The sequence below is a fragment of the Leptopilina boulardi genome, unplaced genomic scaffold, assembly GCF_019393585.1.
Source record: "Leptopilina boulardi isolate dan_hultmark-lab unplaced genomic scaffold, ZJU_Lbou_2.1 LbouV2_367, whole genome shotgun sequence".
NCBI classification, from domain to species: domain Eukaryota; kingdom Metazoa; phylum Arthropoda; class Insecta; order Hymenoptera; family Figitidae; genus Leptopilina; species Leptopilina boulardi.
In genome coordinates, this window is record NW_026137937.1 from 77,985 (window position 1) to 98,722 (window position 20,738).

General features: G+C 28.5%; 2 protein-coding genes across 2 annotated transcripts; one reads left to right on the forward strand and one right to left on the reverse strand.

The window, feature by feature from the left end:
• Nucleotides 1-6,592: 6,592 nt before the first annotated feature.
• LOC127287079 (39S ribosomal protein L2, mitochondrial) lies at nucleotides 6,593-10,157 on the forward strand. Its single transcript, XM_051313805.1, has 2 exons — nucleotides 6,593-6,886; nucleotides 9,401-10,157. The coding sequence occupies exons 1-2, from the start codon at nucleotides 6,631-6,633 to the stop codon at nucleotides 10,102-10,104; spliced, it is 960 nt and encodes a 319-aa protein (XP_051169762.1). The 5' UTR covers nucleotides 6,593-6,630; the 3' UTR covers nucleotides 10,105-10,157.
• A 459-nt stretch (nucleotides 10,158-10,616) lies between these two features.
• LOC127287078 (sideroflexin-3) lies at nucleotides 10,617-16,377 on the reverse strand. The gene is made up of 4 exons (XM_051313804.1): nucleotides 15,801-16,377; nucleotides 13,017-13,193; nucleotides 11,913-12,301; nucleotides 10,617-11,216 (listed from the first exon to the last, which is right to left on the reverse strand). Exons 1-4 carry the CDS (start codon nucleotides 15,974-15,976, stop codon nucleotides 10,972-10,974), a joined length of 987 nt encoding a protein of 328 aa, XP_051169761.1. The 5' UTR covers nucleotides 15,977-16,377; the 3' UTR covers nucleotides 10,617-10,971.
• Between the last annotated feature and the right edge of the window lie 4,361 nt (nucleotides 16,378-20,738).

Below are 20,738 nucleotides of genomic sequence, written 5' to 3' on the forward strand. Positions count from 1 at the left end.
TGAGGTAAGGTATAAGGTGGATAAGATGGCGGACAATTTGCCGCTCGACTACTCTTGCCCGCACACACCCTCAACGATATTCCACCTCCACTATATATGTACCAAGTAATAGATGTTCCTCCTTGACGATAGTGAACTGTGCGCGCGCGCCTATACATATTACACACATGCATTCCTGTATATGAGCAAATTTACTTTAGCGAGTGTAAGTCGCAGAAATGTTCAAATTACGTGCAGGTCCGTAACAGACTTTGCGTATTAACACCAACTAACAGTGACCAATTTTCTACAATGTGCTAGTCAATTGCTATACAATCTGACACTCTGTTAATGGAGCCTCCTCATTTCCCACGAAAGATTATATATCAATATAAGACACTTTTCAAAGTACCATCGGAAAACTTATACTTTATATATATATTATGAAACCAAAAATTAGTTTTATTTTACAGCTCGCTGTTTACGTATATCAAACAGAATTTGTTCACTCTGTAAATTTGAATCCAGTGAAATTTCACTGAAAATTATAGTAGAATTTTTTACTTATTAAAAGAGTCAAATCTGTTTTACCGATTAACGATAATGCAGATTTGACGGTTTAAATCAATAATAATTTGAATCATTTACTTTAAAAATGTTACTGATGCTATTTTATCAGTGGAATCTCACTGATTTAAATTTAGAGAGCAGTTAACAATTCTCAGATAGCACGCAAGCTGGCAGCAACCTTAATATTGCCAACCTTGCACGGCAAACTTGCCGCAAGCTTCAAATATCCCACCTGGCCGAAAGTTGCATGGTAAGCTTACCAAAAGATTGCAGTGTAAGATTACTGCAAAATTGCACAATAAGATTATCGCAAGATTTCTCAGTAAGCTTACACGGTACGGTTAGGGCAAAATTGACAAATAACCTTGCTTTGAACCTAAAAAATTTTGTTATGTTTCGTCTAATTTATATAATCTTCCTATATTACAAAAAGATATCGCCGCCGCCTCCGTGGCCGCTGTTTCAAGAATTCTTGACCTAGGAGTGGGGGAGTCCGCCCTCCTAAATTTTGAGGTTATGTTCGTTTCAAGGCTCTGAATATAGCCGCAAATCCCCCCTCCCTCCTCTCATTTTCCCTCCTCCGCCAAAATAGCCTAAATTTTAAGGTTATGTTCGTTTCAAGACTCTGAATATAGCCGCAAGTCCCCTCCCCTCCCCCGCCAGAAATGACCTAAATTTTGAGGTAATGTTCGTTTCAAGGCTCTGAATATAGCCGCAAGTCCCCTCCCCTCCCGCGCCAGAAATGACCTAATTTTGAGGTTATGTTCGTTTCAAGGCTCTGAATATAGCCGCAAGTCCCCCCTCCCTCCTCCTCCAAAATGGCCTAAATTTTATGGTTATGTTCGTTTCAAGACTCTGAATATAGCCGCAAGTCTCCTCCTCCGCCAAAAATGACTTGAATTTAAAAGTTATGTTCGTTTCAAGACTTTTTAATAATTGAACAGGAGGGTTGGCGCGAGAAGCGCGCAGGGGGGCGTAGCCCCTCTAGTTTCATTATATAAACTTTATTATATAAATTAGACGAAACATTTTTTTTTTTAAATTGTATGTTTAAAGCAAGGTTATTTGGCAACCTTGCACCAATCTTGCTACAAGCATACCGTGCAAGTTTACTGAGCAATCTTGCGATAATCTTATTGTGGAATCTTGCAGTAACCTTACACTGCAATGTTTCGGTAAGCCAGGTGGGGCATTTGAAGCTTGCAGTAAGCTTGCGTCAAGTTTACCGTGTAAGGTTGGCAATATTGTGCGGCAAGCTTGTCGCAAGGTTGCTGCAAGTTTACGTACTATCTGGATTTTTATTTAAAGAGGTTCTATCGATAAAGGAATAAACAAATCAGATAACAGAATAATTTTATTATTTTTTGAAGAATTTAAAATTTCCAATAAAAATGAATTAAGCATCACAAGTAAATTGAAGTTATATGAAATAATTTTTGTCATGAAAATGGTGTTTCAGTTAATTCCTCGTTTCCCACAATTTCGGGAACTTAATTATAAATACCACCACTGAAAGGCACGGTTAGTGAGCAAGTGTAGAGTACCTCACCTATTGCAACAGTTTCTGTACTCTGGATTCGAATTGCGTGAGTATTTAAGCGTTCTATCCCCCGTAGCGATGAGACCACACCGACACCGTCTTCTCTGGTTTTGTATCATTCCTCTCACTCTCTGATCTCTCATTCTCTCTCTCAGCCACTCTTAGCATTCCAGCCGCCATCTTCTCACTTAATAAAATAATTACCCTGAACCAATTAAAGCACCCCGTTCTCTTCGCACGACACAAAATTCGCTGCCATTCGCTTTTCATAGTTGTGCGACGACAAAATATATACAATAGGACACGATATTTTGTAATAGGGTTCTACTCTTAAATATAATATCAGAATTCATATATTAAGTTGAACAAGGGAAACTATGCTTGCACAACCAATTGATAAACTAAAATAAATTGTGTAATGAATGTATTTTTATTTTAGACTATATATAGAGTATATAATGAGCTTTCTACATTTTATTCATATGTGAGAATAAATAATCAAAAGCATATTATAGAATTTAAGATCCATGTGGAATTTTTTTTCAGAAAAGTTGCTCCCTATTAGAATTTACGCAATTTTTTGGAAGACATCTTTTTACATTCTCATCACATGAGAAGATATTATAACTATAATACTGAGGGACTTTTTGTTTTTAAGAAAAAAAATCTCGTTAGTGGGCATTGAACTCAGAAGCTTTTGCACACTAGTCGAAAGCATTAACCAACGAATCAATCTGATTTGTTGAAGGTTTAGATTATTTACAAGATATAAAACTATATAGATTGTTTACAGTTCTTTATACTTTAATTGTTTCAAATGAAAAAATGTTATAAAGAGCAAATAAAATTTACTTAAAACAAACAAATATTTATTATAAAAACATTTCAAAATAATCATTATCCTAGCTATACTGTATTTTTAATTCTTTAGACAATAATTTTGTTAAAAAAATAAAAATTTAAAGGAATATATTTTACTTTCTCTCTATAAAGGAAAAAAACTACTTCACTATAGTAAATGGTTTAATGTTGATACAAAATTCTCTAATTAAATAATTGCAATTCCATATTTCTTATGTAACCGCATGTTCATATTCAATATTTGATTATTCTAAATAAATTTTAATTAATATTTATATTTATTCACAGAACTTGAAAATAAATATATATAAAGCAAACGAGAATCGCTTTTAATTAATTAATATAATTTTTACAAAATAAGTATATATAAATACTACAATAGTACCTATAATAAATTAGAAAAATATTAATAAATAAATTAATTTTATTATGAAAGGAAATAAAATCTTTGTAAAAATTTTAATTCATTTAATTAAAAGTTATTAAAAAGTAGTAAGTAAATATATTGATAATAATTTGAAATTAAACAATTTTTACAATAATCACTGCAAAAAGAAGTACCTATCTTAATTTAAAATGTTTTGCACGGAAAGAAATTTAGTAGCAATATTTGATAAATCTGGTAGGAAATTTTAGTTTTCTCTTTTTCAAACGCGGAACATTTGGGTTTGATAACGAAAATCGGTATATTTTTACCAATAGTCTTTTTAGTAAATATATTCCAGAAATTGAAATTATTATTTCGTAAATTGATAAATTTATATGAAAAACCAGAAGTAAATTAAACCGACGCGCACTTCATTATTTACTAAATTTATATGAAAATTTGGAAAGATTATTTCGAAATTTGTTAAAACTATACTAAAAATTCGAAGTGGTTCAGTCGTGACAAATGACGACAGAAACACCAATAGATTCTACGCCAACGTTTTATCTCTTTCTCATCTCGAGGATAGACGAGGATATGAACTTTTAAATGCACACACACACATACACCTCATTGTTTTACATCGATTGGCTTATTTTTATTCCTAACCTATACTAACGATAATACGTATAACATTCGCAGAATAACGCTTCATATACAAATTTACGCTCATGTGAAAAACTGATGTGACCATTCTTATATACTAACCAGACATATTTTTCACCGCTTATGAGAAAGGTGAAATTATATCAAAACATGTTTAAAGATATAAATAAAAATCATTATTTATTGGGAAATAATTAAATATTTTATTATTTTTTGAAGAACAATTTTTTTTACTGATTTATTGTAAAATTTTCGAAATTAATTAATAAAAGAAATTCAGGTCTGTATCAAGATAATGGTAAAAAGGGGCTTGTCTAAAGAGCTTCGTCAGTCTTCGTTACCACTCGGTGAGGATCGGGCAATTCCGAACGTTTAACTTCGGCAAATTTCGTCGAATCTCGTTAACTCTGATATTTCTTTTTCAATTTTCATATCAAATATATCAAAATCTGAAATAATTATATCATTTTATACAATTCTAATTACGAAATTTGAAATATTTGGTTAGAAAAATTGATAAAGAGCTTATTAAAATTTGACATTTTTGTGTTTCAATAAAAAGATTTCAGATTTTGTAAATATTATATCAAATTTTCTTTCCAACTATATTAAATATTCTTATTTTAATCTCAATCATTCTTAAAAATGGGAATCGAAAATCGTTATCATGCTAAAATGTTCCGCAATTGTAACCAAATATACTAAAAAGTAACACCATAATATCAAATATTGCTACAAACTTTCTTTCCGTGTGGTGGTCTTAGTTTAAGATGTTAATATTATCTTTGCCAAAGATGACGTATATCTTATACGATTCACAAGTGTTTTATTTTCAAAACATATAATCTTATAAAAACGCAAACATCTTAATCTAAGATACTTCAAGAATCTTTCCGAAGTAACTTAGATTCTAAGATGGAAACAACATTTTAATTTTTGATAAAACATATAAAGTGTCTTAGAAATTAAAAAAATACTTTACACAGGAAAAACCGTAAACTGAAATTAAGAATATATTCTTAGCGCTTATTTAAGAATATATATATATATATATATATATATATATATTTAAGAATATTTTATACTTAAATTAATTAATTTCACTGACTTCAAATCAGTGAAATTTTCACTAATTCACTCTCTAAATTTGAGTCAACGGAAAATCGCTGATTGGGCAGCTATAAGTATGTATATATATATATATATATATATACGCTGTTTGAATCAGTGAAATTTCACTGGTGAAATAGCTATAGAAGTCGGTTACTGAATCATTTAGTGAAATTTTCACTGGAAATCAGTGATATATGACTGATTTTCAGTGAAAATTTCACTAAATGATTCAGTAACCGACTTCTAGCTATTTCACCAGTGAAATTTCACTGATTCAAATTAAGAGAGTATACTTATAGCTGCAAATTAGCGACGTTTCGCTGATTCAAATTTAGAGAGCAGATTTAGAGTGTAAAAAAAAGAGTCAAAACTGTTACTAATTCAATTGGTAAACGAATCCACACTTTCATTATAGTGGAAAACTACTAATTCAGATTTAGAGAGTTGAAGATATCATTTTTCCATCTTATACATCTTATTGTAAGATACACCAAGTAAGTCACCTATTTTTGCAGTGAATTCATAATTTAAAAAATGGAGGAGAACTGTAATCAACAGTATAAATAGGTATTGTTAATTATATTTTTGTAAATCGCGCGTGTATATATACGACCCAATTTAATTAAAGCGTATATAATAATTAAATTGAAAGAGGCAGATTTAATAACAAAAGCTATTAAAATGCAAGAGTTTACATGACATTTCAAAAGCGTGCAAAATTTAGTGACTACCCTAAAGTTTATAGATAAGTAATTGTGCGGCCATTGTATACGAATGCTTGTGAAATGTATGATAATGGATTCGAAGTATTCAACTGTAATAAATTCGATAAAGGGTTTAAAGAAAGAGGATTTTACACTTCGACACTTACGGTATTGTATGATCACAATTGAAGTTCACTCACACAAGCGAGACGTTAAAGATGTGAAAGAGAGACAAGAACATATAATCCATTGTTTTCCACGATATGAGCATATATGTATATAAATGTATATATCAGAATTATATTTCACGGTTATCAAATCATAGAAGAATTTTTTTAATTTTAAAGACTTATTGCACGAAGAAAAAAATTAGCTACTGTAACTCATTGTTCAAAATCTAAGACACGATAAAATGTCTTAAAATAAAACATCCGTTTTTGCAGTGATCATATTGTGAGAAAAATTATCTTTAATTTATCAAAAATATATTTCATTTAAAGAAAATGTTTTATACAAATTTTACATAAAGAACTTACTGAAGAAATTGTTATATATAAAATCTATAGCTATTATATTCTTATACTAAAATTTTTCTATCATAAAATGAGAAGTTAAATATAAAGTCAAAATTTATAAACAAGAAAATGACAATAGTGATATCTATGTCTGAAATGTAGAAACTATTCTTTACTTCAGTAATATTGACGCCAGGTAACATAACATATCAAGTTTTTAATAAATTCCTGACTTACCGATCGAGTTCGCTTAGAAGTTCTAACCACGTGACGCTTCTATCGTGCTTCTATCAAAACATGATATAACCTAAAAAAATGTCGAGGAGTACATTTCTTAAACGTATTTTGCCACAAATTAATTTAAGTGCATCATACGCAAATCATAATGGTTTATATCCAAAACTACCAATAACTACAACAAAAAGAGTAGGAACAAAAATATGGAGACCTATGATTTTACCACAGCCGGGAAAAGGAAATCAAGCTTTTCGACGCATTGTACATTTCAAAGATCACTATACAATTGAACCACTAAATGTTACAAATCTTGCTGGAAGGGATCCTAATACTGGTAATTTCATATTTTTGTTTATTAAAAACAATTTAAAAATTTGTCCATTTCATTACCATTTAGCTTCCTCATCATGATAAACACTTATATATTATTAGTTTTAAAAAAATTCAAATTTTTGTTAAAAATAAAAATATCGATCAATTTTGTAAATATTGGTAAAATGTAAACTTTATATAGAGGAGAGTGACAAACAGTGGGACAGTTTATACAGTAGGACAGTTTAATTTTCTGAAAAACTACTTAAAGAAACTCGACCAAAATTTAAATGTAAACCATGTTTATGACAACATACTATAGCTGAAAATTTCAACCACATTGATTCATTAATTACAAAGAAAATTGAGAAAAATTGTTTTTGACGTACCAGAGTAAATTTTTTCCTGAAATACAATGCTCATTTTTATATAGAAAGGACAGTTTAAAAAAAATTGTAATTGTTACTTCGTTTACTCATGTTTTTAAGTATAATATAAAATAATTTAAAATTTCACAAACAATTTTTATTTAAATAATTTCTTGCGATTGCTTAATTTAAACAGTGGGACATTCAACACTGGGAAGGCAAAAATTTAAGTTTATGCAACATGAACCAAAAGTTTTGAACGTTCAAATGAACAAAATATTTTTTTCAATCTATAAATTATTAAAAATTATAACGTCAATGTAAAATAAAACAGTAAATTAAACAATTATTAAATTAATAACTTCTTTTTAGGTATTTAAAACAATATTTTGTAATAAAATTCATACTTAAAGAAGTTGAGAAAAAATTTGTTCATTTGTACGTTCAAAACTTTTGGCACATTATGAAACGTGGATTACTAAAAATGTGATTTTTTTATGCTAAAAAACAATAAAAAATTCAAAATTTATAATTAATAATTATTACAATTATTGTTCGACAACATTTAAAAAATAACACTTGATAAGAGAACGACTATTCAAATTTTGCTCCAAATTGTTTTTAGGTTAGGACCAAATTATGACGTATGATCAGCAGTACTGTAAACGTGAAAAAAAATAATAGCAATTTTTTATATGAAACTTGACATCGTATTATAAAAATGTAAAATATTATTAAATTATGAATGTTTTGCAACATTTGTTAACGTTATTTAATGCAAAAAATATATATTTACAAAGTATGAAGCAGAATATTATAATTGAAATAATTATTCGGTTCTTAATAATAGGTGTCCCACTGTTAAACACAAACCTTCAAAACAAGAAAAATGTATCAAGTTTCAAAAACTTCAAATTTTTTTATTTAATCACAATATAATCTTAATAGAATATGTGCATTGTGTAGAAAAGAGTTGAAACTTTATGGTAATACCAAAAAGTGTTCAAAAATATATAAAATTAACATATTAATATGTCTTTGAAAAAAAGTGTCCCACTGTTTGCCACTCTCTCCTACATCAATCGATTTGTTTTCATGCCAGGACTACAAGGCTGACAAAATTTATTAAAAATTTTCATAAAGAAAAAATTTATTTTAAAAAATACAAAAAAATTTTTTTTTCAAAAATTAAAAAATGATATAAGTAATTTATAGATTTTAAGTAAAATATAGATTTTATATAGGTATATCAATTCGTTTTAAAGCGAGAAATCAGTTTTTTGGACAAAAAAAATTATATTTACAGTGTAAAAAATTTTTTGCTCAAAAAACATATTTTCGAATTTTTGAAAAAATGATGAGCCAAAAATTTTGAACGTTCAAATGAACGAAATTTTTTTTGCAACTTCTTTAAATACGAATTTTATTACAAAATATTGTTTTAAAAATCTAGAAAGAAGTTATTTAATTTAATAATTGTTTAATTTACTGTTTTATTTTACAATGACATTATAATTTTTAATAATTTATAGATTGAAAAAAATCATAAAAAATGCCATAAAAAAAAATTATGTGTATATTTTTTTAAATCCTTGTGTCTGATTTTAGATATTGATGACTGTAATAAGCTTACAAAATTTCAGAACAATTAATTTTTTAGAACCTGAAATTATATTTCAATTTTACAATTTTTTTTTATTTTCCAGGAATTTTTTTTTTGAAAAAATTGAATTTTTTCAAAATCTACACGTTTAATTGTTCAAAATCATGAAAAAAGTGTATAAAAAATTAGCAATGAAAAATAATAAAAATTACGACAGAATTTTAAATTTTTAAAAATTTCTAGTTTTATATTAAAAATTATTAGTGAATTAATTGTTTTTCAATTTTCGATAGTATATTACAGTTTTAAATATATTTAAAATTAACAGAAAAAAATTTACATCCTTAATTTCGAAAGGTTGAAATTTCAGCGGTCCCTCCCCTTAATATATACTACAATTATATTTCTTGCAACAAAACAAATCCATTGAGCTATACATAAAGTATACGTTTTACTGAAAATTAATAGAATTAATTGTAATTTTTCAAAAAATTTCTCTATGAGGCAGCAAATTCTTTGCTGAAAGGACTATCACTTTAACTATTTTTGGTTTTTGTTTTAACAGGTAGATTAATTTGCAAAGGTATCGGTGGAGGAATTAAACACAAGTTTCATCAAGTCAAATGGTTGAGAGATGGTCCAAATGAAGGTCCACCAAAGGAGGAGAAGGTTTTGAAAATTTTTAAAGATGGTTGCCGAACAGCCGATATGGCTCTTGTTGGCTCTGGAAATGAACTCAAATATATAATAGCATCAGTTAATATGAAAGAAGGTGATATTATTAGAACGTCACGTCACATTCCTCGAATGCCAGTTAAGCCACAGGAAGGGGATGCACATCCTCTTGGTGCACTTCCAATAGGCACTGAAGTTCATTGCGTTGAAAAATATCCTGGGAAAGGTTGTTTTTTTCTAAGTGCCGCTGGTGTCAAGGGCGTTATTTTACGAAAGGATAATGATGATCGAGTTGTCGTTCGAATGCCCGGTAAACGACCGATAGAATTTAGTTTCGAGAAAGAGTGTCTCGCCGTGGTTGGTCAAGTGTCAAATGTAACACATGCCTCAACACCCATTGGCAGTGCACAACGAAATCGTGAATTAGGCAACAGGCCGAGAAGTGGTCTCAAACAGAAGAAAACCGGTCGTCATGGACGAAAAATCAGACCCATGAAACCTGTAAGAAAAGTTCAATTACGCAAAGAGGTTCCATTTTTTAGATATCAATTTTCTATGCCCGGATATAATTATATTCCAGAAAATACTATGTAATTTTTATTATCAATGTACACCCACATTGAATTAGAATATATTCATATTTTAATTTTTTTGATTTTCATTATGAAAAAACCGCTGCCAAATAATAGTTTACCTTCAACTCGATTATGACTTATTATTTCATAAACACTTTGCTTTTTCATAGAGATAAAAACTTTTTAATTAAAAACTACACGGAGAGAAATAGATGGTAAGAACTTATGATCTTAAGATGGTAAAAAGTAAATGTTATCCGGTACCATCATTATGCTACTCGGTACTATCAAAGATGTTATAAAAAAATATGGTTATGTTACCCACTATAATCAAGATGTTATTCCGTACAATCTGGATAGTAACTGATAGAATCTAGATTGCTGTCCGTATATGTAAGATCAAATATGGTACCTGGTACTATCTAGATAGTACCCCGTATCATCTATTTCTCTCCGTGTAAACGTTTTTCAAAAATTGAATTTTTGAAAATACATATAAATAAGAATGTGAATAATTTAAAAAACAAAAAATTTAGACTGAATAAACTTTTTCTTTATTGTCATAAAGTTTCACAGCATAGTGGAGATTACAAGTCTTTAAAGTGCGTTAAGTTTGGAGAAAAATAAATTTTAAATAATCACAAAAAATGCATATTTTATTTCATTCATTTAAAATTTTTCATGAATGTCGTTGAGATTCCTGGTTATAATAATATAATAATAATCATTTACATCATTTAGTTTTGATATAGCGTTCTGCATCCCTCAAGAATGCGTTATATATTTTCTTTTTCTCTACATAAATCTTATTGCTAAATTGACAATACTTCAATTGCTGGAAGTGATGAGGTTTGAATGAAATATCTTCAAATAGTGAACATGACATTTAAAGACCTTTGTTATAGAAAACATTTGTTAGACTCTTATCCTTAGAATATATTTGTTCTTGAACATCAGGCTCGAGACGTTCTACAGGAACTTTGACTCTTTGAGCGAAAAGGGCACAACACAGGGGAGTTGCAAATGTTAGACAAATTCCACAAAGGGCCACTTGAATCGGTGCTCCAGCCCATTTTGCATTTTTTAGCAATTGTTTGCGATCTATGTAGTTCATCACCACGGGTGCCAGCACTGTTAAGAAAATGTAATTAGATTATGCATTTGGAAATGTCTTAATATCTCAAAAACTTGAGGTAGGGAAGGATGGGGTAAAGATAGTTAGGTAAAACATTTTTGGACCTAGTAGCTAAAATTCAACAGGCATCGGAAAAAGAATAGTATCGTTCGAAAGCCTGTTTATTTAGCTACAATTTTGTAATACATTATTTTGCTGTGGATTGCAGTGCCTTTGAGATATTAGCAGAAAATTAAAAAAAAATTTAACTATCGTTAAATCAAAATTGTTATCAAAATTCTTTTTACGAAAAATAATCAAAAAAAGACATTAAATTTGGGGTTTTTTTTTAATTTCATTGAATAAAAGCACCTCAAAACACTTCAAAGCACTACCAAAAAAATTTTTTGGACATAAATAAATATTTAAAACAGTTAATATCTGAAACAGTGTTTTAAACAGAACTGAGACATTTTAGAAAAAAACAGGATTTTCACAAATAAACACGTAGCTTCCACAAATGATATCGCATCAAGATCAAATTTTTCTTGACGTCTTTTGGTGTTAAAACAAGTATATATGAAGAATAGTGCCCTTTTTGAACAAGCCGTATAGGCAATAGAGCCACTAACTATCCTTGCCCCATCCTCCCCTATACTAGAGTTATTCTTATTGTGAGACTAAATTGACGTCAGGGAGAAAATAATACACACCCATACTAGGTGAAGCCATAAGAATTCGAGAGACAGTTACTGAGGCAATAGCTTCTCGCGCTGCTTTTTTACTGTTGCCAACTTTATCTCCATTCTCATTTTGAAGTTCAATGCCATTTTTGAGTTCAGTGATTCGCATGAGAGGAATGTTGATACAATTGGCTGCTGCCACTGCAGCAAGTGGCACAAGACGTCCTGCCAATGGTGGCGCTCGTTTCGCCAATCGATTTAAAGAAAGAGCCGTGACAACAGCACCTCCTGTTGCGCCCACATAACTTTGTATCAAAGTTTCCACTGGAATTGGCGATGATCCACTTCGATTCGTATAATTGACCAGAGCATTAAACGATTGATTACACCATTGCCAAAAAACCACTGCTGGTGTTGATCTACAAAAAAAAATGTTCACTTATTTATAGTAATTTCTGATTTTCAAGGGTTGTAATCTTGGAAATTGCATAATTTAACATTTAAATCATATCAAAAAGACATTTAAAAAAAAAGAACAATAGAGTTGAATTTCATAACAATTTCTCAGATTACTTAACACCCTTAATGAACAATTAGAACAAAAAAAGAAAGAAAGAGGACGACAATTCAGTGAAGCTTTTATAGACATGTCGAGAGTCAGTTCTACAAAATTTTTCAATGCCAATTGTATAAAATTTTTAATTTACTACGAAAAAATTTTCCTAAATAAATTTCAAACTTTCTAAATTTTATTCAAAGAATCAAGAATCTTCTCACAAATAAATACTATTTTTTATATTTTATGTTAATTACAGAAAATTGGTTACAACTTTCAGCTAATTAATATAAATTAATTAACATAAACAATTAATAATGATTACTGGGAGGATTATTTGTGATTAAATTATTATTATTATTATTAAATAGAGAATAAATGAGAAACTGGATTAGTATAATACAATATATAAAAGAAAGGTGAGGGGTCGCGGCTAACCTTATCGCAGTCTATAAAAACTGCCATTTATTGCGAGAAATGATTTCCAGCCGTTGGATTTTCTGGGGCTGCCTATTTTGATTGTAATCGGTGAAAGAGAGTAGTAGCTTTACTGAATGTGTCTCGAGATATTTGCATACTTGTAGAACGTCATCATGCATCCAGTGATGATCATGTTCATTGGAACTTGTGCGCTCATGCGTCCAATCAGGGTCATTTTCTCGCCAGTATCTGGATGATAGGCGCTGTCGTAAAGATATTTATTCGTCCATAATTCATCTTCCGTGATTTTCAATTCCTCTAAAGTTGATCCTTTCCTAAATATTATTCAATGACATTAATATATATATATGAATTTTTAATTATATTTATTTTCACTGGCTATTCTTTTTAATATTTATTTTAAAAAAATAAATAATTACAGTAGTAAGATAACAATAAACATGAAACAATAGCTGTACTTTGCTACAAAATTTATAAAAAACGAAAAAAAACTTTGCCTGTGGAACTTAAGGCGTAACTTTATGGCGCGTTCAGTTTTGGGTTCAAATCCAGTCGCGGAGAAAAATTAAAATTTTTCTTAAAATGATTTTTTAAAGCTACTGATACAATAATAGTAACAATAATCATAATTTGAAATGACCTAAAATTAACATTTATGAAAGTTAGCAGTAAATGTTTTATTGCTATCCGGGATGATTTTATGTTATAAAATAATGAACACGAAAGTCGTTTACAAAGTAAGAGGGAAAATAAATCTGATCGATATATTATTAATTATATCAAATCCGTATATATATATATGTTCGTCTCAATTTCAATCAACTTTATTATTAATCAACATGTTTATAAAAATGTAAGATAACATTTTTATTATGTGAAGAAAGATTTACTTGTTTCAAATTTCTCGCAAGTAGCTGTAATTTTCTAATTAATTTTAGTCATTATTTTTTTTATTTAAAAGTTTGATGAAAATTTTGTGAAAGTCTTGAATTTTATATATAATTTAGAGAGATAAATTTCTGCAAATTATATTTTTCCATTTTTTTATTATATTAAATTAAATTTTTATTTTATTTATTTATTATAAATATTTAGTATTTCTATTTATAATAGTTTATTTAATAGAAAATGTAATTTTTACTTTGGGGGATTTTTTTTTTACTTTGGAATATTTTTAAAATTGTTATAAAGTGAAGACACTTTGACGTAGCTATATGCTATTTTTAACATTACTTATAAGGTTTGTGTTAATGTGCGACGCAAATTGTTTAGACAGAATTTAAAATGAATGTTAAATTCGTATTTTATTGAGGTTTTTGATCTTTTGATAAACAGCTATTTTAATTGAGTCATGACCTCGTACTCGAGATAGGAAACCTTTGTCTTTAATGTTACAAATTTAAACATATAAAAGATTTTCTTAAAGTTTTATCATTTTCTCCACTAAGAAGATAATTTTTTTTCAAATATTGATATGAAATTTATTGTTTATTTGCGAACTTCTATGTATGATTTTCCATTTTTATTATCTTGCGCGTAAAATTGTTGATTAAAATTAAAAATTGCAATTTTTAATTAAAAAAATGTATATTAACAATAAAAATAAGAAAATGAGAAAAAAATCAAAGGAATTGTATATTTTTTTAAAAGTTAACATAAATTTGCATATATATAGTGTTTATAATAGTTTATTAAGTTGCTTGATGTTTAATTATTAATGAGAGTTTTTATCCGTAAACACCTAACGTAATTATGTGTTCAATTGTTATTTCATTCATTAGCAATTTTGAATATTAAACAGATTATTAAAGAAAAGAATCAACTGCGGTTGGATATTTTTGCTTGTATCATTACAAATTAGATCTTAATTGATTCTCATTGACTTATTGTGAGAAATGATTGAGAACACTTTTCGCACACAATTTTTATTCCTAAGGCTATAATATGTATATACTCTTCTAAAAAGCTTATTGGTTTTTAAATACATTTACATTTCAATGCCATTAAAATAATTTACAAATTCTCTCAAATGATACCTATTACATATTAATTCATTCATTTTTCATAAAAAAAAATTTAGTTATTTTTCTATTATTGAAATATTTTTTAAATATCGTTCGTAATATTAATTCAAGCTTGACCTTCTCAAAATTTTTAACATTTACATTTTGATATAGATTCAAATAAATGGTATTTGCTTAAAACGATAAAAGTTCAAATTATTTCTGTAATATAAAATCTTAGAATATTTTGAAATTCAAAAAAAAAAAAAAAAAAAAAAAAATGATATACAAATATTTATTTCAAGAAAAATGAAAATAATTTGATATTATAATTCACATATGGTTCACCACAATATCAGATTCAAAGATATTGAAAAACAAAATGTGGCCTTGATTACAAAAATAGGAAAAAGAAATAGTTTTGTGAACCGAACATTTTTTAAAGTATAAATTTTCTGCATTTATTTTATACACCTACTTAGAATATTAATTTTAAAGTCAAAATTGCTAATTATTGTTACATTACCTTGACACAAATTCATTAAACTAATGAGTTGGGTTTTGTAATTTATTTACATATAAAATAAAAATAATTAAGAAGTTCAATAATTTATTATGATTTTATTTTCAAATTATTGTTTATTAAAATTAATTAAATAAAACTTAACATATATGAAAAGAAAAAAAGGTAGGAGGACGATGTGTAAGGAAAAATTTAACGAATTGTGATCGTTATTTATGCAAAAAAAAATTATTATAATTAAATTAAATAAACTTAGAATAAATTAACGATGAACTATACAGTTCGTAAAATATAAAATTTATTCTAAACCTATATTATAAGGTATCAAAGTGACTAGGCCTTAATATAATAATGAAAAGTATATAGATATAATAGTGGTCAAACAAGTTATGTACCTGTATTTTTGAACGATGTCTCGAGCCCGCTCCAATTGGCTCGTTGATGCAAATACATTTAAGGGATTCGTCAAGGTCAAAAAATGTCTGGCCCTTCCCGTATAATTGCTTTGATCCCATTTTGCTTTTTCAATATCAATTCTCGTACTTGCTTTTTTTTCCTCACCTCTAACCATGGTAAATAAAATTTTTTCCTTTCGCAATATTTTATCAAATTGACCCCACTATTTTTTTTTTATTTTATTCCCCCCTTTCTATCTTTTAAACTCTGCAGAATTGACTGTGATATTTTTTTTGAATGCTATCGATTAAAAAATTGTTCACAAGAAATATTTTTTTAAAAATATTAAAAATTCACTTGGTGTACGATTTTTTCTAGTTAAAAAAAAAGAAAAAATACGTGTAATAATTGAAAATTGAAAATTATATATATATATATATATATATATGTCAAACGAAACACATGTCTTTCTACACAAGAGCCAAGTTCCTATGTTCCCGGAGTGTCAGAGTCCAGTAGACACGCACCACCAGAGAACTATTTGCACACGCACAATGTGCTCACTCTTCCCTCGTCTCCCTTATTTAGATAGTCATTTGTTCGAACGAAAATTCTTGTCGATAAACAAGATGCATGCGCAAACGAGATGATGACCTCTCGTAGCTTTTCTCATTTAGCGCAAGATGGTAGCACATTGAAAAGTCATAGATTTTTTTGAATTTCGAGGGTAAAAGAATATATTTTTTTAAATTAAAAAAAATTTTGATAATTTTATTAAATGCTAAAAAATAACAAAAAAAAGAAGATATTTTTTAATGATAAGTGGAGAAGAGATAAATTTTTAATAACACATTCAATTGAAGAATTGTTTGTTTATTTTAAGTTTAAAACTATATTTAAATTAGTCACTTTTGACTAATATTAATTAGTATAACTGTTTTGACTAATTCATTTAAAGGATACTGTTTCAGTTTTGTAAATTTTAATAAATGAATTAATAGCTTTCTATACTATCAATATTAGTCATTTCTGACTAAGAATTAGTTAAAACAATTAGCAATTTAATTTGGATACGATTTGTTTTAATTTTTAAATTAAAATCTAAATAAAAGTTTTTTTATCCCTCTATTTTTCTAAATTTTTTAAATATAAAGTATTTTATTTGTCAGAAATATTTTCAAGGATTCCGGACCCCTCCCCTCCCCTAAATAGGAATGTTGTAATGAAAAAAATAAGAATTTTGTATGACCCCCTCCCTCCCCCTTAGATGCTTAATGACCCCTAATACCATAAAAGTTAAAAATAATCTATTTTTTGTATTTCGTAAATATACCTAAGGAGCCATCCTTAAACTACGTTACCTATTTTAGGGGGGGGGAAGGGTGTCAAAAAATCTATAAAAATTGATTTAACGCAATGGTAACGAGGGTGGGGGGGGATAGGGTCTAAAAAGAATAAAAAATTTGTTAATGATTGTAGTTTATGGATTGCCCCTATAAATGTTTCTAAGTCCAATTTTTTAAAGTTTGCAATTTTATTTTTTTGATGAATTAAAGCGTTGAACTTATTATTATTTCAATCCGTTTTGGTATTGAAATAATACATATATCCATAATTAAAGAGGAATGCTGGCAAAAAGTTGGTGACATTTTGAGAAATTTGTATTTTTTAGGGTTCCGTACTCGGTTCGGAACCCTATTAATATCGGTTTTTTTGAAATCGTGTACCCCCCCCCCCCCTAGCGGCCACATAAATTTATCTGGAGGGCTGAAAATTAGTACACATATGTATTTTCGCGTGTAGATTACAGGAAAATTATAGCGAACTTGATTGGAATTGATTAACATAGCGTTGTCAAGGAAAAACCATGAATTTTTACGAAAAATGCCTAAAAATGACTATGTACCCCCCCCTAGCGGCCACATCTTTTGACATAAAGAGCTCAAATTTGACACACTTACGTATTTTTACGTGAAAATTACAGGAAAATTATAGCGAACTTGATTCGGATCAATTTACATAGCGTTGTCAAGGAAAAATCAAAAATTTCGAAAAAAATAATTTATTCTCCCTAGCGCACACAATATTCAACCCAGACAGATCATATTTAGTATACAAATGTATTTTTACGGGAAAAATACAGGGGAAAAAAAGCGGTCACGATTAGAGTTGATGATTAACTTTTTATCAAGTTTTTCAAGAAAAAATGACAATTTTAGGAAAAAAATGTATTTTTCCACCAAAAACGAACAAAATTTTATTTAAAGGAAATTAAATTTATATATTTTAACGTATTTTTACGTGTAGATTACAAGAAAAATATAGCGAGTATGATTGGAGTTGATTATCATAGCGTTGTCAAGGAAAAACCATGAATTTTTACGAAAAATACCTAAAAATGAGTATGTACCCCCCCCCTAGCGGCCACATCTTTTGACATAAAGAGCTCAAATTTGACACACTTACGTATTTTTACGTGAAAATTACAGGAAAATTATAGCGAACTTGATTCGGATTAATTTACATAGCGTTGTCAAGGAAAAATCAAAAATTTCGAAAAAAATGATTTATTCTCCCTAGCGCACACAATATTCAATCCAGACTGTTCATACTTGCTGTAAAACTCAATTTTTGCGTGAAAAATACAGGGAAAAAATGTAAGCGCGATTGGAGTTGATGATCAATTTTTATCAAATTTTTGAAGAAAAATGATAAATTTCAGAAAAAAATGTATTTTTCCGCAAAAAACGAAAAAAGTTTTTCTACAGTGATTCAAATTTATATATTTTGACGTATTTTTACGTGTAGATTACAAAAAAAATATAGCGAGGATGATTGGAGTTGATTTTTCTGGAATTAATAAACAAATTTTATTTTTTAGATAACTTTCGATTTTTCCTTGACAAGCAGCTACTAGCCTTATATCAATATCTTAAGTTTTATCTCTTTTTGACTTAGAAAGATAAAATTTAATATTCAATATATTTTTAAAATGTAAATACAATAAAAATATTGCGAGTTGAAATAAAATTATGTTTCTTATATTTTTTTAGTAAAATATTTTTTAAAAAATAAAATCGGACAAGTGCGAGTCACACTCGCACTGAAATCGAGGGTTCCGTACTCGAAGCGAACTTATTTGGTATAAAAACAAATGTTTAAAAAATATGTGTTGTATGACAACTAATATAAGTGATACAAAAAGGAACAATTTTGTAAAATTCAAGAAAATTGTTCCTTTTTGTATCACTTATATTAGTTGTCATACAACACATATTTTTTAAACATTTGTTTTTATACCAAATAAGTTCGCTTCGAGTACGGAACCCTCGATTTCAGTGCGAGTGTAACTCGCACTTGTCCGATTTTTTTATTTAAGGTACATATCGCTCTTTTAACTTTAAAAATGACAAAAGTCTACACCGATTATTACTAAAAAATGTATATTTTAAGAATAAAAGCTAGTAAATTTAAGAAATTAACATTTTTTGTAAAAACAAAGAACAATTCTTGTTACTGATTGTACGAATCTGCAACCTAAGAAAACGAAATTTATGAAAGTTTCATGAAATAGAGTTATTAATTTATGAAAGATTTCACTTCAAATCTTGAAGAAATTTATTTAATAAGTAAGAATTTGGCATAAAATGCTGGAATTCCAATAAATTAATTTTTTTAAACTTTAAAATAACAATTCTTAACAAGCTCATAATTGGCGATTCAAACAGCTACACTAGCGCCACAGTTGAACTAATTTAGGCGTGACTCGCTCTAAAGCAGTCTCTGTTTTGACAGTTTATTTCAAATTATTTAATTATTCTGATATTTTTATTGCGTTTGTAAAATTATTTTTAAGCGTTAAATAAAAAAAAATAATTTAAAACACATGGAGTGCTACAGAGCGAGTCACACCTAAATTAGTTCAACTGTGGCGCTAGTGTAGCTGTTTGAATCGCCAATAGCGACAACGTCGCAATGCAAAGTTTTTAATTATTCAACGTTGGCAGCAATACCATGCTCTGTCTCTCTTACGGCCGTCGTCTGCTGTTAGAAATAACGCATTGTTTTTGTTGTGTATGCACATGTCAAGTTTCGAAATTTTATAAAAATCTATCGGTGGAACGGGAGAATTATTTCAAAAAAAGTGTATGAGAGAAGATTAAAAATGCAGGAAAGTGGAAAAAATTTATGGAAAACTATAAATTCTGCAGATAAAATGGAAGGAATCGAACAACAACAAAGTGAGGTTATACAGCAATTTTACGCGCGCTTAAAACCCTTTCTCCTCACGTCACGTGGGATCTGCTGTTCTCCTTACAGAGTTGCCACGTCTTCACTATTCATATGTTGAAAATGTTGGTTTTTTACACGATATACATTAATTTCATTACAAAAAAGTCTGAAAGCGCGTAAAAATTTTATTGATTATTAAAGCTTAAATATTCACCTTCGTTATATATTTTTTTCAAACAAAACTACTCCCCACGTGAAAAAGTTCCCGGGAGACTCCCGGGAATTTCTCAGAAAAAATTCCCTCAAACTTGTTAACCCTTACGTGAAGCATTGTAGGTGTCTCTGAAACAAAAAACTTTTGTTTAAGGCGTAAAAAATTTTTGTAAGTATTTAAAAAGTTTCATTTAACACTAGGAAGTACCCAGAAGCATATTTAAAGTTTAGGTTAATCATATTTTGCATGTTAATTACTTATAGGAACCTATTCAACGTTTCAGTCTGAGATCCAGGTAATTAATCGACATTTTCCAATGTATTAAACTGAAAAAAAATCAATAGTCGATTACTACACCCTAAAAAAAGTAATTTTCAATCTAGAGGATTCCTCTAAAATAAATGCATATTTTCCTCTTAATTTTGGTATCAAAATTATTATTCTTCATTTAAGAGGATTTTCCTCTTAAATTAAATGTCGACATCCAAAC